The sequence below is a fragment of the Physella acuta genome, unplaced genomic scaffold (genome assembly GCF_028476545.2).
Source record: "Physella acuta isolate Inbredline_101_S28 unplaced genomic scaffold, ASM2847654v3 ptg000604l, whole genome shotgun sequence".
NCBI lineage: Eukaryota > Metazoa > Mollusca > Gastropoda > Physidae > Physella > Physella acuta.
The window spans coordinates 1,067,706-1,088,804 of NW_026732123.1; the positions used below are offsets into that span (position 1 = coordinate 1,067,706).

Sequence of the window (21,099 nt, forward strand, 5' to 3'; positions counted from 1 at the left end):
CTGCACATATTAGACATGGATGTTAGAACACATTATATATCTGTTTTTTTATTTTTAAAATACATTTAATAGTTTAAGTGCTAGGTCTAGCAAAATTAGATTTTTTTTTTTTTAGATTTTTGTGAGTACAAGAAAAAATAGCTGTTTCCCCATTCTATCATCTGAAATTCATAAGTGTAAGATCGGTAAGGGCAAGTTCTTTACACAAAGAGCTTAACTCCAACTTTTGAGAACACCTAGTCATGGCTATTTGAAGTTAAAAACTTGCATACTAATACTAATTATTTATCGGCATAAAATGAGCCAGATATATGTACTTCACTTTCACAACTTATTTCTGCTATCTTAGGAATCATCCATACATATAAAATTAAACATCAACATGCTAATTGTTATCAAAATTTTTCAAACTATTAAATTAAAAATATGCTTGTAAAATTTACATTTTGTTGTCATAAATAGATAACCCATAAGTAGAATAGGACTAGTTTTGAATATTTTAAAATATTGTACAGATAAAACAAACTTGTATCCCAAAAGCCGAAATTTATTGCAGAAAGATCAGAAAAGCTTGAATATTTACATGAAAACTTTCTTGGCATACGTGCAGGCAATGGTATTCTGTACACTAATTGACTCATGATTTAGACCACAAACACACAAAATTTTACTTCGTATTAGATAGTTTTCTTTTTAAAACATTTGTATCCAAACAAGTAATGGACATACTAAATAATATGACAATTGTAAATTTTAAAACAATAGTAAAATAAATAAACAATTTAAAATAACATTTTAAGACGTTTTTAAATAAAAATTTAGAAATAAATAAAATGGGAATGAAGATAAGTTATCTATTTTCTTCCTCTTCTTCCCACTCCCTCTCATTCTCATCCAATTCTGGCTGATTTTCATCTCTATTAGCATTATTTTGTATATGAGCAAATGGTTCATTGAGTAGCTGTCTCATTGCCTGCATGATGGCCTGCACCCCTTGTTGTATCTGTTGAGGAATGGCAGTCCCCCCTCTGGCTCCCTCATCTTCATCACCTCCTTCTACAACTGCATTAGCTTGACGTCTAAGTGCAATATTGGCTGGTTCCTGTTTATTTTAATATAACACAAAATAAAATGAGAGATTCAATCAGTTCAAATTATTTTTGACATGTATTTAAGTTTAAACTTTAAAAATATTTAAAATTAACTCTATCTTACATAAGGATTATAGGTTGGTAGAAGAGATTGGATTAATGATCTCAGTACTCCACTTCTATCCTGAGATGCCACTGTTTGTCTGAAAATAAAAAGAGGAGAGAATGCTGGAAACAAAATGCTTGTTGCAAAAAAAATATTGAAAATATCATTACATTTATACAGAATGAGCAACAAATAAGCACAGCTTACTATCTTACCTCACAGGTCTGGTATATGATATTATACTATTGGCTGGAGGGTAGGGATCATGACTAAGCACAGATGTTCCCAAAAATTGCTGAATTAAAAATACAAAATTGTTTAGATAATTGTTAAAATTAGAAACAATAAATATAAATTTATTAACAAAATACATTAAAAGAAAAAGTAAAAACCTTCTGGACAAAGACAAGGCCATAAAAATAATAATTGGGATCCTTATTTATACTTACACGAGGTACACCCAGCCCTTGAAACTCTGACAGAAAGTAGTGCCTTACTAAAGACAAAGGTGGATGCTTGAAGCGCTTTTGTCTCCTGTAATCAGATATTTACACAAAATGGCTGTTGAATTCTAAAATGACTATGAAAGTATATAGAATAGACTATGAATAGTGATTGGGCCGGTAAAAATCATGGCTGCTAAACCGCAATGTCCCGAGTTCTAATCCACCAGTCAGATGAGGATCAATAGCTGGGAACAGCAACACATCTAGGAAAGTAAACTCCAAAATCAAAGAACTTCTGCATTGTAGTTTGACAAAAACTTTGGAAGAAAATCCAGAAAGAAAAGCAGGCTGAAATCAGAGTCAACGGCCTAGATGGCACATAACAAGTTGACAGGTAATACTTAATTGTGTTAGAGGTAATGTCTTCCAAGAATTCAATTAAGAACAAAGAAGAATATGACTAATGTGTTAGTCCAGTTTCAATGGTTTAATTTCTTTGACAATATTTCACAAAATGACCACTCTAGATTTTTTATATTTGATACATTTTTATAGCAGCATCTATCTTTCCCCACTTGGCATGGACTTCACAAAAATAACAAAATGATCACAAAATAATCTATTAATACATTGTATAATTTCTAATTGAATAAAAAATAGTACAGATCCTACTTACAAGTTTGAATATTCTGTTGGTCTCTTATCAGTGCCTTTATTTACAATTTCTATCACAGCTTTGACATTTTTTTCCAACCAAGTCATGACACCAGCTTCCTTCCAGCAAGACTCACATCTTTTCACATACAACATAACTAATCTCTGCAGTTCACTGGTGCTGCATTGAAATAGTTGCAAATATTACATTTTTCATAGGGTAAATTCTACGCAGAAAAAAAAAAAAACATGATTACATACTGGAGGTTTCATAAATACAAACCTGTCATTCAGTTCTGATGTACTGAAGAAAGGATGACTACTAACAGTTTTATCAGGCTGCACACTGCACTGATCAAGTAAAGGCATTAACATCACAGGGAAGAAAAGTAATGCATCTTGTAGCTGGAAATTAAGATAGGGAAACTAGTTTAGACTGCCAGTAAAATTAAAAAGATTGGTCTGAAAAAAAAACAATGTAAATAAGTGAGCCAATATGCAGATGGACCAAAGTTTTGCGACCATTTTGTGTAGTCATTAATAAAATGGTAGTAGTCAATAATAAAATGGTATAAGAGGTCAATTAACATTTGTTTCGCTATTCTTTCCACTCTTTAAAAATTAGAATTCCTCAAAATACCAGTATGTTTTAAGTTGAAGGCTTAGATTTCCCAATCTCTTCTGCTCAGAATTTCCTTACATGAAATGTGTAAAGAAGGAAGCAGATATTAAAACCTAAAGAAAAGTTGTTTTTTTCTTCATTATTTTATGTACAATATTTGTAGATTCTATTCAAACAGGCATAGAGGGGGTTGTGGGCGCCGCCGTGTGACACTTAGATCTAGACACACCACTCTGTGGTGCCCCAACGACCCAAACAGGGGTTAAGAGATATTTAGATTTAGATTCAAACTAGCAGAAAAAAATGTGAATAGTGCAACAAGATACAATTTTAAGTAATTTTGCTGAAAAATTCAGCAAACTGAAGACCAGTAGCCTGCAAGGTTAAGGTTTTTAAGACATTTTAGCAAGAGAACATAATGTTGTAATAGAATAACTAAAAAAAATCTTTTACCTTAAGATCAGCAACAGTAGTATCTGTCCCATTTCGCATGGCAATATGATAATGTGCCAAGGGAATAGACATAGCAAAGTTAGGTACACGCCTCATTGATTCTTTAGTCTGATACAGATAGAAAATTGTCCTCTTAAGTAGGTTAAAAACAAGCTTCATTAACACAATTGGTTGTTAAAATGTTAAGCGGTAAAACTTAGAACACTGAAAATCTAAATAGGTGTTATATTCAGCTCCTTGTTAAAATCCTTATATAGTAGAAGATACTTACCAAAACTTCAGCCTCTAATCTAACTAAATGATCATACTGTTCTGATCTCAAGGCATAATAGTCTATCATGCTCATACAGTCTAGTGGGTCATCAACTGGATCAATGCTAAATAAAATATAAAAACAAAAAATGTCTTAGTTTCCAAATCGGAACTCTGTTAAACCTATCATTTTAAAATCTGTTAATAACTTACTAGTATAATCTATTTGACAATATTCAGAGAACAATTTACAATAACTTTCCCGAATAAAGGTAAGATAAAGAACTGAAAAATTTAAATGACAGAAATTACCTCAATAGAACTTTACAAAATTCAAATGCTGTTCTGTTACATCCTCTTCTGCCTAAGTTCAAAATATGTTTGAACAAACATAGGTAAAAAGTCCTATCAAAAAAAAAGAAGGAATTGTCATAACATTTGAAAAAAGGGCAATTTTAAATATTTTCTTATAAAACTATTTACTTGCTAATACAAATTTCCTTGAATAATTATATTTATCTAGTAACACAGATGATTTATTTACCTGTTCTCTGGACGTCTGTAGCTTAAATGACAATTTCCTGACGCCAAATTGAACATGGGATGAAAGACACATTCCATTCCATATAATGCTTTTTCTATAAAAATGTAAAAGACAGATAAACATTTCAAACGTGCAACAACATAAGCAAAAACTTTATTTTCTATTTAAAAATGTAAAAAGATTGTTAAACTATTTTCCTTAACATTTTAGAAACAAAACAGCTAATATTTCTACCATAATATAGTAACAATCAAACTTTGGTTAAGTATTTTGATATCTTGGTGAGCTAATGTACAAAAAAATACAACCAAGTGTGATTTGTTATGTTGTAGTTACCTATTGATTCTGCAGCTGTTTGGACATCTTCATTAGCTCGGTGGAACTCTGCCATCTGCAGTAGTGTATCAAAGTGATAAGGATGATCTCTTAATATGCTCTGAGGAGGAAGGCAACAAATATAGCAACATTTCATTTATAGGGCTGATTAAGAGTATCTCCTCCTGTAACTACACTAAATATCAATGACATTAATTTACATTTAAATACTCTGCATGGTCACCCTTTACAAAGTTATTGACTTTGTTCATCCAAGAATTTAAGTCACAATATTTTTCCATGGAGGATAAACTGAATGTTCACCAAACAGTTGAGCGATTATCTCAAAAATTGCTCTCTTTAAACAGTCTACTCTCACTTTTGGGGGAAAAAAAGGATGTTTATGACTCTTATTCTTAATATTTACTCAACAAACAGGCAACATTTGAACTAGCTGTTTAGAAATAAAGTAGATACTGCAAGTTGTGCAGAGTATTTTCAATGTGTACAGAGAGTATTTTACTTACAATGATTAACTCTGGGTGGCCAGATTCAACAGCATCACAAAATTGATGTTGTATTTTCTGATATGCTGGTGAATGTTCAAATGTGAATCCCTCATTCTCTCCAAGATATTTCATAGACACACCTATGTACATTGAGTAGTATTATATATCTAATAAGAAATTCTTGTGTTTTGATTTAAGATAACTATTCAGAAAACATTAGCTTTATGCTATAAAAATTACCTATTCCACCAGTATTGTGCCATGTGTCTTTAGGCTGAACAAGGCGACTACTACGGTGTAAAGGATGGTTTCTGTGTCTTCTATTTCTAAAAGAAGTTATGCAAAACTTGCCGATGAGTAGATGATAAAAATAGAAATATGACATTACCTTTACATACTATGAGTATAAATGAAAAGCTTAGATATTTTTTGTTTAATGCTGCAACTACCTATATAATTTCCATTATACTGCATTGAAAATAAATGCACAGTTTAGAAGGACTTAAGTAAAAATTATCACACTATTACCTTTGCTGTTGCTGTTCCCCTCGAATTACCTGTGCCCCAAACATTCTTTTAAGTTCTGTCTCAGGATTTAGGTTTCTGAAAGTTTGTTTGGAAAGCATTTAAACAATATGATATCTAACTAAAACTGTACTCAATTTTAACTTGAGGGAACGTGTGGTCTAGCGGTAAAGCCCTCGACTGCTAACCCAAAAGTCTCAAGTTCGAATCCAAGTTCAAGTAATTAGAGCGTCCCTGAATCAACTCAGCTCAGGCAGTGTGCTAACCACACTTTCCCTTCATAGGCAGGTCACAGAAACTGGTGAACTCCACTTCACTTGCCCCATGGACCATCAGGATTGAAAAGGGAACTATACTTTTGCTATTTTAACCGAATAAAAAAAATTAACAAAGTATGATAATAACAACACTATTTATAATGGCTTGATTACCTGTAATCAATATGAAGTAATGGTTTCATATTCACTGAGTATGCTTCATCCCTGTTACTGCTTTGAGAACTAGCAGTACCTGGATCTCCTAAGATTCTGTTTACTTCTTGCAAGCTAGCTTCAATTTCATCCCCAGGCATCTACACATAAGTTTATCAAAACTGAAGATTGCTTATGAGCTATAGTACAACAGATTAACAAAAATACAAATAAAACAATATTGTGTCAAGCAAAAAAATCAGTTTAACATACAAGCATTTACCTTCAAATTCTCCTCATTTTCTTTATCTTTTCCTTTCTTTTTTTTCTTTTTCTTGTTTTTCTTTGATTTCATGCTACCGTTTTCTGGTAAATCTGCACTTTTCAATTTTTGATCAAGTTCTTCTTGTTCATCAGTAATGTCATCTCTTTCTCCATCTCCTTGTTCCAACTGAATAAAAATTTAATTCAAAATTAAAGCAATTAATTCAGTGGTTTAAATAACCAAGGTACATATATTAAATATTCCATCAGCTAAAATAAAAATAAAACTGATTCAATTTGGTGCTCTGCTTTTATCATTTCCAATACTAAGAAAAACAAGCTTTTGTAAATTTTGAAACTGAAAATTGTTTTTACTAACATTTTTTTCCCATAATAAAAATAGATTTTTTTGCATTAGTACTTAATTCAAGCTGAACAGTTGAAGTTTGTTTTTTTAACTTTGTAAACTGACCATCTGTCAATTTTTAAAAGAATAGCATAATAAACAAGGATTATTGATGTTTGTTATTAGATGCAACTAAGTTTGTTAAATTAGCAGTCATCTGCTTAAGCCTAAGTTATTTTTTTTGGTCAATTTTGGTTAAAATTTTAGGGGAAACCACTCTAACTTACAGGTGGCAGATCTTTATATAGCAAATCTTGCTCTCAAAAAGTGCTGTTTAAAGTTAATTTCTGGTCTACTAAAAGCCTATTGATATATTTAGATTAAGACATTGCAGTTAGTGTTTATTTTTATTTTGATACAAATATATACCAATATACTTGTATTGAAACCATATTAAATTATCGAAGTGTCTATTCCCAGTTAAATGGTGTGGATATGGATATTACATCAGAGCGGGTGGGTTTCCTCGCTTTTGGGCAGATATTCATTCAACACACCGCGATAAGCGCAGATGGTGGTAGAACTTTGGTGTGAATATGGATATTTACGAAAATATTTTATGGTAAAAATAAAATGGCATAATGCTCTCACGAATGTCTGCACAGCTATCTCTCCTCGCCAAACTCGCTGGGTGATTTAAACCACCAACAAACAACATGGGAGAGACTTCCATATGACATGGATGGCCTTCTCCAGATTTGATGAAGACAAAATGGCAACACCAATGATTGACGGTAGTGCAAGAAAGTGCAAAACGGCACTGGCGGCTTATATTATAGTTTGAGGCCATAAAAATGAGGCAACTTTTTTTCACATTACTATCCTCGGCCGATTTTATGCACCTCACTTGAAAGTTTAAATGACTCAAATAAAACGATAGATTACCCTTAAAATTTAAACTCTTAAGACTTATGGAATGATTATAGATACCGGTGTCTGATAATAGAATCTTCTCTAAAAAAGGGGGTGTTGGGTTGTTAGTAGTATTGTAATCTCGACTAATTTTATGGTTAGAAATTAATTAGGGTTAGGCGTATGGTAGGACCAGGGTTGGCGACAGGGTTAGCATTGAAATTGACATTAGCCAGCCAAGTGTGCATTTAGTAAAAATTTTAGTTAGGCCTAACCACCAGTATTAATTATTAATTAATTACTTAGGCCCCTATGTTATACTAATATACTTAACTTACCAGCTCAAACGGGTTATTGAAGTGTTTAATTCTGGCTTTTTTCTTAGTTTTTTTACTTAAGCTATTCAAGTTAACATGAGATAGTTCCTCTTCTGCTGTGCCCTTGTCGCTGTCACCATCATCACCAGATTCGTCGTCTTCAGTTTTGTTATTTCCCAACAAATGTGTAATGCTCAGTTCTCTCGAACCTTGCTGCTCTTGTAGACGTCTCAAAGCCCTACTCGACATTGAAATAAAGTACTTTTTATACTTTAAAAGTAATTAAATATTTAACTTTTTCAACTCAATGATACAAAATATTCACTGCCAAAACGTAAAGCTGATTTGAAAATCGGTCAGTCCTCAAAGTACTACACAAGCGGACATGGATCTAAACAAGACGATTTAGATCTCTCTAACAACCGAAAGTTTTTAATGCGAATAAAAACGAGTTATCAAATGTTTAAATAAACCAAATCACGCATAAATTAAATAATAGAAAAATTTCAGGAAAAAGGCACCAAAAAAATCACAAATGAAAAAAATACACTAAAAAGTAAAAAAAATGTAGTTTGTTGTAACCTTACTAAAGCTATTAGCTGGTATGACTAAAAATAAAAAGCCTCGGTGATAAAAATTGAACATTTCAACATAGGCAGTTTCTTCCGGGCATCTCTTCGGGGGGGGGGGGGGGGGGGGTAGAAAGCCTACCCCCCCCCCCCCGAACGGAGTGGAATTTATATAGGAATGTATATAGGAATTTATATACTTTTAACATGTCCGCCCCCCCCCCCCCCCCCCCGAAAATTTTAAGTGCCCCCCCCCCCCCCATCGGAGACTGGAATAAACACTGAACATAGGTCTTATTGTATAGAACGTAGCCTACACCTCAATGAACTCCCTGGGAAAGGAATTTTTTCCATACTCTGTATGTTGTTGAATGTAGCAATCTTTGAATGAATATGTAATGGCTAAATAACTAATCTAATTGTCAATAAAACAAAATTAAAAATATGAAGCCTAAGATATTTTTTTTGCATTATCCTCCGACTCAATCACTGCATTAGAAGTCGACCAAAATGGAGTTACAAGAGTTGCCTCAAACAGGCAGGACGAATGACATAGCGAACTAAATAAAAGCTTATTATAACCAGTCTACATATTTATTTTATTAAAGATTTTCATCCTATGCTATGATAATTTTTTAATATTGCAGTATGATCTGTGCAGCCTATCGTTGATATGATTTATGAAATATGGTTATTTTAGGGAAGGGCGAGTGAAAATGTGTGTCGGAAATTCAGGGAAGAGAGGCTGGAGTTCTGTGACATTCGACGACCGGGGTGGCAGTTGGCAGTAGCGTAGCTGGAGGAGGGGGAGCTGGCGGGGCTGCCGACACACAGTATTGAAAAATTCGAAGTCAAAGAAAAAAAGGTGCTAAGATGCTTAAAACATCAAATACAAAATTTAAAGATGGTGAAGTGGGTGACAATGTACGCATCCGTTTTCCAGATGTTCTAAAACAACTGTATGCTAGAAGTGAGTTTTCAATTCTTCACGAAAAACTGCTCTTATTGTCGTCAGTTGGCACTGAGGAAAAATCACTACGAACCATCGCATCTTCGCAATCATTGACTGGGGGCCAAGGCTACACTCGCTGCAATTGCACAACTAAGTGCACAACAAATCGCTGCAAGTGTAAAAATAACAAGCTGCTATGTAATTCTAAATGCCATAAAAGTTCAACTTGTTGTAACAAATGATGATATTGATAGATTGAGACTATAGTACAATAAAAAATTTGAATGTTCCTGTCATTTACTTTAATTAATAATCAATAAAGACTTAATTTCATGATCCTTACGGCATAAAAAAAACAAAATCTGCTCATGATCTTCTAATTCGGACTTTGGCCGGTCGTCCCTAGCCAGATGATCTTCTAATTAAGAGCTATTTCAGACTTTGGCCGGTCCACCATGGCCAGTCTGCGGATTGGCCGGCCAAAGACCGAAATCAAGCAAAGTTTCGGACTTTGGCCGACCTTAGGGAGGCGATATTGGCCAATGCGCGGATTGGCCGGCCAATCCTAGCATTGGCCGACTTCGGGCTTAGACCGTAACATATATATATATATATATATATATATATATATATATATATATATATATATATATATATATATATATATATATATATATATATATATATATATATATATATATATGGTACACCGTCGAAACGGCCCGCCAATATGACCACTACAAATCACCACCCCCCCCCCCCCCCCCACACACACAAAACGACGCAGTCAAGATAGCCCCGCCAAAAGGGCCCCAACATATTGGATCCCGTCAAATGGGCTCACGTTATAGTGAGTCGCGACATATGGGCTCACGACAAATGGGCTACTGGCATATTGGCTCAAAACTAAATGATTCCCGACATATTGGCTCCAGACTGATGTAACCATTTTGTCCAACCCACCAACCACACGCAGTTCCTACCTCCATTATCACTATATATAACCTTTTAAATACCTGCATGAAAAACTTTTTTGAACCAACAGCAATCAGTGTTTCTTCCAGACTTTTTTCTCCGGGGGGGGGGGGGGCACTTGAAATTTTCGGGGGGGGGGGGGCGGTAGACTTTCTTCGGGGGGGGGGGGGGCGGACACTGTTAAAAGTATTTATTTTCTATATAAATTATATAAATTTCATTTCGTTCGGGGGGGGGGGGGCGGTAAATTTTTTTCGGGGGGGTCCAATGCCCCCCCGAAGAGATGCCTGGAAGAAACTCTGACAGCAATTCATAAAACAAATCGAGCCCTTAACCGCTCAATTCCACCAATTTGATAATGTGTTATTTAAAACCGTGATAATCTGTTGCTTAATATCGATTTGTGAAGGATAATGTTAGATATTTTATTTGTTTAAACATAAAACTGTGGGTATGATTCCCTTTCAGGATGACCGTGCCGTCTTGTCTCACATCATCATGGGGTCAATGTCCAGTCGGTCTTTACTGCTGTTGATGTTTGTAGAAGAGACCAAAGATCTTCCTTTACAGGAGAGTCTTTACCACGTGGACGTCCAGAGTTTCTTCCAGGAGCCCCCCCCCCCCCGAAGGAGGTCTACCGCTCCCCCCTCCCCTCCCCCCCCCCCCCCCCCCCGAAGTCTGGAAGAAACAATGCTACGCCTCTGAGAGGTGGGGGTAAATATGACACCATTGCTTGACTTTTAGCCTATAGACCTACACTTTTAGTAGGATGCATGTCAGTAGACATGCGAAGCTGGCCCCGTGTGTTATTGTTATTTTTTTTGGTTATCTTAGTTAGCAAAAGAATGAGTTATGTAGCATGAACAGACGACATTGTTGGAGCCTCATACATCGATCGCATGATTTGCAACACGATTTCGTCCACGATACCGACTATGTAGACATTCGCATTCTATTAGAAAAAAAACAAAATCTTTGCGTAAAAACACACCTTGCTACTATTATTATTAATATGGCCAGAATATATAACCTAGTGATTAAAAATACATTAATTTTTTATTGCCATTCTTTCTCTCATACACATTCACACCAGCGAACCGTTTATTGAGTTGTTTTTTAGAGCTTTAGACGTAGGCTTTGCCAACACATCTGTTCGCCAGCAGATGTTACATCTCAGATGTAAGCTATATCAAAGATCGGATGTCCGGTAGTTTATGTCATTCGTTACGGCTGTAAATCTGAAATACTCATTGTCATCAGAGATATTACTGTAGCCTCTTGAAAACTCATAATTTAAAAATAAACAAATAACTAGCAGAATATCTTTCAATATGGATGCACATCTCTTATCAACGGTATGCTCTAAAAAATTTAAGTATTTTTAAAAACTATGAAAATAAAAATAATTTTAAAAAAAGTAAAATAATTAGATTGCTAAAACTTGCGGTATTTTCTTAATTATTGCTAATAATAGAAAGAGAGATATAATTGCTTCTTTAGCAGTGTATCTACCTTCATTAAGCTTTTGTGGTTCAAGGCTTTTAATTGGTATTTCTACTCATCGTCTGTAAGCTTATGTAGCCTGCAAGGTTTCTTTCATGTATTTTTCTACGGGGGGGGGGGGGGGAATATAACTTATAGAATGAGTAAATCATACATTATATATTTTTCTATTTTATCCGGGTGACGGAAGACGTGTTCGGGAAAGATGTCTTGAAGAAAACCTGTTTATGTAGATCCACGGCGTTTTCACGTGATAATTTTTATTTCGGGACAGCAATATATTTAACTTCTGTAATTCGTTGGAATCGTTTTTCTCCAAAAATAAAATTAAAAATCCCCACCTTTTTGCCTAAATCATAGCCTACATTAAAATTATGTGTGTAGTTTCATAAGCCCTTACTCAATTGTTTGAGTATTTTTAGGTTTTTAAAAATTAACACGCCATAATTGAAACATATAAAAATCAATGTTTTAGTTGGACTGATCAATGGTTTTTTTTAAACATAAAAATAAATAAATCATAATTTAACAGCAATCTCGTAAAAAAAAATCTATATTTAACACGACACGTACAGCAGGGGATACAACTTTCCCGGAAGTAGAAAGTGGGTGGATAACTTCCCGTAACCAAGATCCACTGAACGCGACATTCTGATTCTTAGCACATGAATGTAGATCTACCCGAAGTAGTATTAAATTACTCACGTTTCTTTCAGCTCTTCTCTAAAGCAGGAAAATGTAAAGAAAAAATAATTTAAAGTAGATCTAGACGTCTAGTAATTAGACTCTTTGTGATATAATAAATATAAAATGGTTTTGCCTTAGCTAGGCTAGATTTTATTTTTAAGTTTTAGTTTTAGTTTTAGGTTTTATTTTTTTAATTTTAAGATAAAAAAAACTTCAATTTTTATTAAATTTTGAGGCCCCTTTCTTTACCAAGGTTTGCCCTTTACTTTGTCCCAACCTTAGCCTGAAATTCAGAGTAATGATGAGTAAATAAAAAGGCCGATTCTAGTCGGAATAAGATACGCATGCGATACGCATGCGCAATGGAGAGAAACTACGACTTAGCGGCGATGTTTTCGATGGTACTGCGCATGCGTGTGTTTACAACCGCAGAACCCTAATACCAACCCTAATCCTATCCTTAACCTTATCCCTAATCCTATCCCTAACCCTAACCCTAACCCTAGCCCTAATCCTATCCCTAATCCTATCCCTAACCCTATCCCTAATCCTACCCCTAACCCTCATTCTAGCCCTAACCCTAGCCATAGGTCACTGCGCATGCGCAGAACTATCTTTTGCCGAAAAATCTTATTCCGAATAGACACTTCGAAATAAAAAATTAAGTTTAAGTAAGAGGGTCTGTATTACTATTAAGATAAGTGTCTTAAGTCACTCTTAACAGTCTTAAGGAAATCACCACCTTCATTGATTGCCTTTACTCTTTACAATTCTAATCTAAAATATAGATGTCCTTCAATTAAAAAATTAAAAATCTCTAGGCCTATAGATCTACAATCAAATTAAAATTGTTATTCAAAATTTATTCTTTGTTCAGCAGCTTGTGGACGTGCTTATCCTTTTAGAAAGTAAATCATCCATCTTCTCTGGCCATGAATTTCGCCAGTGACTTTGATATTGCAACTTTTAGCATAATGGGCTTTACTATTTTAGATATAGTAAGCATTGGCTCACAGGCAGCCATGGTGCTTGGAGGTGTTGTCCCATTTATTCCTCAGTATCTTGATATTTGGCGATCAAGAAATGCAGAAGGTTTCTCATTGTTTGTTTGCCTTGCATTACTGATTGCTAACATCTTGCGCATTATGTTTTGGTAAGATTTTATAAAAATATATAGATCTAATGCTTTAAAAACATTTAGTAAATTGTATTTTTTTAAATTGTGCTTTTCATAATTAGTAATTAGGTCTATCATACACAAATATCCTACAAAATTTTTGATTTTTTCATGTTTTTCACCTTGATTACATAGGTTTGGCAAACATTTTGAGCTACCTCTCCTTGCACAGAGTATTATCATGATATTTACCATGTTGATCTTGGTTCAGTTGTGTGTTGATGTAAAAAGTCGAATGGAAATAATTTCTTCTAAGCCACGAAGATTTACTGGTAAGTAAAACTTGTTCATATTAGGATATAAAGAATATCGAACTGAACAACACTTAAAATTTTACCTTGTACTAGAACTTATTATTGATATTTTTCTGCCAATATTGCTGTTAGTGTTTTCCATTAAGGAGTTTTGGTTAAACAAAAAATAGTGTCGACTTTTCAGTTAAGTAAAAAAATACATTGCTAAACATTGGTTTTAAAAACAAATAATATTGCTACAATCAAATATTTGTTCATTAATACATTTTTAATGATAATAATCTTTATTATAAAACCAGTAAAGAAGTTTGGTTTCTAGGTAATAAAATTTAGAAATTCACCATAGTGCAGCAGGATCCAATAAAATCCAGCTTTTTACATTAGAAAATAAACTTTTTTTTTAGAAATTGTATCTTCAGTGCAAAAATATAAATAGAACATAGTTTCTATTCTTTTAAAAGTATTTTTTTAGATTTTTAATTTAATTTTTATGGTAAATTTAAAAAGGCTCATTTTAATTTATTAGTCAAATTTGAAAAATGTTCATTTTTGTATCATTCCTCTCCCCTGTTTGGAACTATCATGATGAAAAAAGGTAAATTGAGTTATCAGCTCTAGCTTAAAAACTAGGCATATGAAGTTTTGGAAGTGTATTGACCACTTGTTTGAATATTGTCAACTCAGTGTATATATGTTGCCTTTGATCCTATACTTCAGTGTTTATTCTAGGACTTGTTTTTTCCCAAAACTGCATCCAGTTGCATAGTTCTCTAATGGAATTGTTTCTGATGTGTATATTTATTCATTTTATTTTTAACACAGCACTCAATTTCTTTATCTTTCTTCTAAAATTCTGTTTTTTTAAAAATATTTTTTCATTTTTGAATTTGCACAACTATATTTGTTTTTATTAACTTTTGATAATTAAAACAAATAAACATGTTTATTGCTAGTTTTGTAAACTGACTTTACAAAATAACTACTAACACATGCTGATGATTATCCTTAGCAGATATGTAAAGTGTACATTTTGCTACACATTCATTAAAAACTTATTTTATAGTGAATAAATCAAAAGCTCAGTTGTGCTCTTAAATTTTAAATAGAGCTAAACCTGAGTTGATTCCCTTTCTTACCAGGTGGCATTGATAGCCCTCCTGTTGATGCACAGGTCCATTCATTTTTTGGTATGTAGATTATGACTAAATGATTATTATTTTTTATCTTCAAATTTGCACAAGGCTATCACCCATTGCAACATAGAGTCGGGTACCATTATGCTTTATAATTATTCTGGCATATTTTATTGTGTGTTTTTTTCCTTCTTACAATTGACACCAGCTGGTTTGGCATTGTACCTTAACCATGTGTACTAATCCTATCATTATTTCAATCCACCGCCCTCTGAAATGTACTAACAAATTTGGTACTGCTCTCATTGCCTTGTCAAATGTGCATGGTAAGCAAAAATTCGTAAGAAAACAGCTGCAGAATATTACAGCCCTGCAAAATTAAGAATTCTACAATTTCATCTTATATACACACAAGAATTTTGGATCTGCATTGGGGAGCTTATGAAAATTATTCAAAAAAAGCATGTTTGCTGTACTTCAAGTGTAAACAAAACACAGGTGAAAATAATTTACCATAAGCATTATCAGAACAGTTTTGTTTAGCTAAAACAGAGTTTCCCAACCTCTGGTCATCGGTATGCATTGGTTGTGCACACAAAAACAATATTGGTCAAAAATGGGGAAAATTTTTTTTAAGCCCAACAATTACTATTTTGGGGTACTAATAAAAGTTTGGGCCGAAGTTCAGTTTGTACTCAATATGGGAACTGATGATTCTAAAGATGTCTTAGTATATCATGTGTGGTAAAGCTGGACAGCGTATCATTGCTAACTCTAAAAATCCAGATTTTTGGATCCCCCGCAACCCATCTAGGAGAGAAAACTCCAAAATCAAACAACTGCTGCCTTGCAGATTGTCCTTGGGTGGACAAAGGGTATGGAAAGAAATCCAGAAAGAAGAGCAGGCAGAAGATAACAGGACATTCGGTGCATAACATATAGACTTTTAATACTTAATTGTGTTGGAGGAAATCTTGTTCAATATTACAATTAAGAACAAAAAGAAAGATGATATTAAAACCATATTTGACTGAAAGCAGGCCACCTTTTAATTTTCATCTGGGTATTGAGTGAGTAGCTAGCTAGTTATTTTTCAGGGGTGTTTATATTTTGTATGGTTTTCTTTTCTTAAATGGATAACTTATTTTGATGAAATACATATTGCCTGTTATGAACATGGACGTTATTCTACGATCACTTTTGTCTTATTCTTGCATAAAATAAATGGCAAATATCTTTGAGAGATTGATGTTGCTACTGACTTTAATAAGATGGAAGAAGAAGAGAAAGATCCTTTTAACCAATGCCTAGAACTACATTTATAATATTAAGAGCAGTGTTTTAAAATGTTTGCATAAAAATTAATATTAATATTTTTTATTATACTATTTATATAAATATAAAGTTTTTTAAGTTGTTAATTATTTTACTAACCTAAAATTCTAAATTTTTTTTTAAAGACAATGGGGGACTTATAAGGTTGGGATCCACTGATCTAGTCCATCATTTTTTGCTATTCAGTCTTCCATTTTCTAAAACATTAACTTAGCCAGTGCTATAATTGTTTCTGTGTATTTTTAACACCTCATTTCAGCAGTTTAACATTTGACCCTTTACTTCTTATCAGCATCTATATATTTAGTTTACTCGTGGCAAAAAATTATTCTTTTGTGTGTTAACTATTATTGTACTTGGGGGGGGGGGGGGGGGGGCATGAGCTCTCAAACATGTATTAATTTTTTATTTTTTAGATTCCTTAAATAACAATTGTCTTGATTTTCTTAAAATTTTTGTTTCCGGGATTTTTGATCTGCGTATTTCACTTTTATCAATATGTATTGACCAGCCAGCGGCATTAAAAATTATGTACAACCTTATATACTGTTACATGCTCTGATAAAGTTATATCATGCTTTATTCCTTTTTACCTAAACTGGCCCCACTTCTTCAAATTTCAACCATCCCCCAAAATTAAGATTATATACAACTTTTCCTTGTTTTTACTTCATTATTATTCATAATTCAAATTTTGAAATAGTTCTGTTAACAAGGCAGGTTTATGTTTTCTCATTCTGTAAACTTTTCATTGTTAAAGTTTAAAGAAATGTAACTGCTCCTTGTTTTAGAAACTTTCAAATTGCATGAATAGAGTAGTTCAAAAAGTGTAATAAAAATGATAGAGTATTAACTTTTAAAAATAAAATAATTTGAAGCAGAAACAAATCAGCCATGAATGTTTGTCTTGGCGGAAAAGAATAAACTGTTTGTGTATTGCTTTATTTCGTGTACATGTCTAGCATGTTTTGAAATATACACCTAGACGCATAACAACAGTGGTGCTCCAATTTAAAAAAAAGAAGCACAAGCTTAATTCTAAAAGTTTTATATTTTACAAAAAATAACCTTCTCTTTGGCCTTTAATTTATTTAAAAGAAAAAGTTTTTAAAATGTGTGGACCACTGCTGCTATGGTATTGTAGAATTTCAGACAGTGTGTATGCTTTTTAAAAGTAGCATATGATGAGTATGTAAATGTAGAATGCTGTATGTACTACGTTTTCTCTTTGTATATTTATATTTAACTGGTAAATGGAGTAGTAATTGTATTTCTTTTTCTGTAGAGAATGCCAAAGCTTTCAATAAACAGAGCTTTACTGTAGACGCAAGTCATACAATTAAAATCATAGGGTTGCTTATTTATTTAGTTTAGGGTACAGGATTATAATTTTTTGTTTGTTTGGACAAATGGGTATTTTTCAAGTAATATATGTTAGAGAATATGAAATATACTGACAATTATATAAATATTTGAAGCAAAATGGCAACTTATTCTTTTTAGCTATTTGTTTTGCTTCAGCAAATTAACCTAAAACATCCCTGCATTTATTAACTGTTATAAAAAAAATTAATTTATTTCATTATTTAATATGTCTTCAGTTTTATACAATATTTTAACTACTGATTTTAACTGTCTGTTTTAAATCAACTAAAACATTTTTATCAAGAAATTTAAAAAATTTCAAAAATTTTAAATGATCTAAAATATTTTTTCTCTAGATTTTGACCCAGCATTTTTTTGGCGCTGGACAGACTTTCTGAGTTACCTGGAATTTGTCACTCTCTTCACACTTTGTATTGGCATCATTACCTACCTGCTCATCAACAGTGTTGTTTACATAGAACTCCTTGGATTTATGGCAGTCTTTACTGAGGCTATGCTTGGTGCCCCTCAATTTCTTCGTAACTTTCAAAAGAAATCTACTGCTGGTATGAGGTATGTATGTTTTTTGTTTTTGTTGGAACCGTTAATTTTCTAAAAATTTGATTTGATTTCACAATTGCAGTAAAACAGTAAAATATTTTTTTTTTCTAAAAATTTTTTTGGTTGTACTCTCCCTAAATTGATAATAGATTTAAAGCAAGTTTTATAAATATAAGTTTTAAGTAATCTTTCATGTAAAAACTATTTTGCAAAAGGGATTTCACCCTAATACTGTATAAGCTAAATAACAGGAGTAGGTTATCAACATATTAGTATTACAATCTTTAAATAGCTTTATAACTCTCATCTCTTTAAACCTTGCTAAATATGGGTGATGGTATATTAGAATATTTCAGTAATATAATTAGTAAAAAAATAAAAATGATAATTCATTTCTTTGAGGTTATTGCTTCTTGAAATGTGACTCTCTTGTGCATTAATAACAGTAAACTGATGAGATAAATGTGAGCATTTGAACATGCAGTTATTGTTTTATTCTTCCAGTCGTAAGATGGTTGGCTTCTGGACATGTGGTGACATCTTCAAGACAGTCTACTTTATTCTCAGAGAAGCCCCTGCCCAGTTCTGGATATGTGGCATGCTGCAAGTTTCAATAGACATTTCCATCTTCATTCAGGTGGGGTTAAATTATTATTAGTTTAATTATAAAAAAAAATATTTTAGTCCCTATAAAAAGTTTCAATTTAATTTCTCCTCACTTTATGTTTTACCATAATGGCGTTAACTAAAACATTTCTATAAATATTTGTGATTATGTTTGAAAACTTAAAAGATTCAAAGTCTTATCAGTTGTGATCTACTTCACGCATCTTTAGTTAATTACCATTTTCATGATTTTGAACACTTTTTCTTTTGAATTCAAACATAAATTAAAAAATTAAAAAATTCTAATTTTTCTGATATGATTTTTTTTCTTAGGTATTCATTTACAGACATAGTTCCAATATTGTTGACAGAACAAGCAAATCTGCCATCAGCTGACCTAGCTGAGACTGTATATTAATGTGATCATTTCAGACTATGTTTATGTACATGTTCCTAGTTAAAGCTAAAAGTATAGCAGATGTTTTTTATGGAGAAATTTGTAAAATTTCTTAACTCAACAATACACTAGATTCATTAAATAAATAGTTAATTAAAAGTAATAATTAAAACATTTTATTTTTTTTTTAATGCCATCAACACGAAGGCAGTTTGAACAAAAATGAGAAAATCTTTAAAAAAAAATATTTGTATGGAGTTTGTTCAAAGCGAAGCCACTTTATAAATATTTAGCAAGGCAATGTGAAAAAAAAGCTGTTTCTTCATAAGGTAGATAATTTGTAGATTTGATGCTTATAATCACATCCTAAACTAAATTGTATCAATTACTTAATAAAAACATTGAGTTGACATTTTAAAAAGTAGATGTGAACATAAATAAAGTTTTTAAAGTTGAATCCATTCACTAATTTTATTTACAAGAATTATTCAGCCTTTATTTAAAAAAATAAATTTGAACAACAAATTATTAATTGAGGCATTCTATTGAATCACCAATTAATTTTTAAAACGACATCTTTTAATATGAATTTTGTAGTGGTATTTTTTTTTGCTATATTGCTTGTATACCTTGTTTATTTTTTTAAAATTGCTGTTAATATAAGATTATTAAGCTTTTGCAAAAGCTTGAAGATCTATTTATAGATTGCCTGATGAATTGGTTTCCAGTTTACCTCTTAGCTGGCTTAAAATAAGGTGTCTTTGCATGTACAAAAACAACCTATTGTTAGTACATGTTTACAGATTTCTTTTTTTACTTTAAATTTTCTAAGTGGGTTATTTCCTCATGCTCATGCCTGGATTATATTAGAACACTGTAATCTTTTCTGTTATGGTGGCTCACAAAACAAGGCTGTTAATTGATAAGTGTTTTGTGATTAATTCTTGATTAAAATATTACATATATGTATTGTAAAGAGGATACTATTTTGCGGGTATTAATAATGATATATACATATATATATGTATGTATATATATATATATATATATATATAAAATATTCCTATGCATTTTTTACTGTGTACTCACGTGGTATGTAGCAGTATGAGAAATTTACATGAAATATTTAATCACCTAATATTTTAGCCTCTTACCAAGTTTATAATCAGATCTAAAGGTTTTATATTTTATTAGATACAGCATTTGCATTTGCTTTTTTAGTCTATCGAAATTTAAAAATGCTTTAAAATTTCCCATTTATATTTTTTTTCTTTCAAGCTCATGGTTTTCTTAGTTAATTAATAATAAATCCACATTCCAAACCTATTACATTAATTAGGAGAATCTTCAAAATAAAACACCTGTAATCTGTGTTTAAATTTGTGCCATGTAGTTGTGGTTTTCAGTGTAATTGCTTAGTGTATGTTTTAGCACCAATTTAGACATTGATCCCCCCCCCCCCCCCCCCAAAATGAGAAAATCTATGTTATTTATTATGTATGCATTTTTTTGGGGAATTTTTAAATTATTACTGGTGGCTTTTCAGTAGCTGTTTTTATCATGGTTGTCGAAGAGGGAAATGATTGTTTAATTACACATCGCTACAATTTTTCTTTCATAAATTTTTGTATAAATATGATGCTAAATAATGCCAAACTTTAAAAGCTACATTAGACATTCTAAATAACAATACTAAAAAGATTATTTTGAGAAGTAATTTTAAAACTAAAGCATAATAATTCTTAAATTTAGTTGTCACCAAGTAATTCTTAATAATACTTAGTTTATTTTGTTTAAATTAAATTTTTTTTTTACGTTG

General features: G+C 32.2%; 2 protein-coding genes across 3 annotated transcripts; one reads left to right on the forward strand and one right to left on the reverse strand.

The window, feature by feature from the left end:
- Nucleotides 1–293: 293 nt before the first annotated feature.
- On the reverse strand, nt 294–8,170 carry LOC131947665 (ribosome quality control complex subunit TCF25). The gene is made up of 17 exons (XM_059308921.1): nt 7,788–8,170; nt 6,211–6,378; nt 5,949–6,088; nt 5,521–5,595; nt 5,233–5,318; nt 5,011–5,132; nt 4,505–4,604; nt 4,169–4,262; nt 3,937–4,029; nt 3,644–3,749; nt 3,373–3,480; nt 2,581–2,702; nt 2,320–2,478; nt 1,647–1,731; nt 1,413–1,492; nt 1,216–1,294; nt 294–1,102 (listed from the first exon to the last, which is right to left on the reverse strand). The coding sequence occupies exons 1-17, from the start codon at nt 8,013–8,015 to the stop codon at nt 851–853; spliced, it is 2,097 nt and encodes a 698-aa protein (XP_059164904.1). The 5' UTR covers nt 8,016–8,170; the 3' UTR covers nt 294–850.
- Nucleotides 8,171–11,564: 3,394 nt separating this feature from the next.
- On the forward strand, nt 11,565–20,745 carry LOC131947676 (solute carrier family 66 member 2-like). 2 transcript variants are annotated; one of them, XM_059308937.1, is made up of 7 exons: nt 11,565–11,617; nt 13,333–13,605; nt 13,765–13,901; nt 15,023–15,070; nt 18,073–18,289; nt 18,782–18,914; nt 19,217–20,745. In XM_059308937.1, the coding sequence occupies exons 2-7, from the start codon at nt 13,385–13,387 to the stop codon at nt 19,277–19,279; spliced, it is 819 nt and encodes a 272-aa protein (XP_059164920.1). In that variant the 5' UTR covers nt 11,565–11,617; nt 13,333–13,384; the 3' UTR covers nt 19,280–20,745. The 2 variants fall into 2 exon arrangements, with proteins under 2 accessions (XP_059164920.1, XP_059164921.1); XM_059308938.1 differs by lacking the exon at nt 15,023–15,070.
- Nucleotides 20,746–21,099: the final 354 nt, after the last annotated feature.

Bases quoted from the DNA above. Each gene is read 5' to 3' on its own strand.
- LOC131947676 (XM_059308937.1), top strand. From the start codon at position 13,385: ATGAATTTCGCCAGTGACTTTGATATTGCAACTTTTAGCATAATGGGC. The intron at 13,606-13,764 runs GTAAGATTTTAT...TTGATTACATAG, and splicing joins ATCTTGCGCATTATGTTTTG to GTTTGGCAAACATTTTGAGC. The intron at 18,290-18,781 runs GTATGTATGTTT...TTATTCTTCCAG, and splicing joins AAATCTACTGCTGGTATGAG to TCGTAAGATGGTTGGCTTCT.
- LOC131947665 (XM_059308921.1), bottom strand. From the start codon at position 8,015: ATGTCGAGTAGGGCTTTGAGACGTCTACAAGAGCAGCAAGGTTCGAGA. The intron at 3,481-3,643 runs GTAAGTATCTTC...TATCTGTATCAG, and splicing joins GATTAGAGGCTGAAGTTTTG to ACTAAAGAATCAATGAGGCG. The intron at 1,732-2,319 runs GTAAGTAGGATC...ATCTGATTACAG, and splicing joins CCAACAGAATATTCAAACTT to GAGACAAAAGCGCTTCAAGC.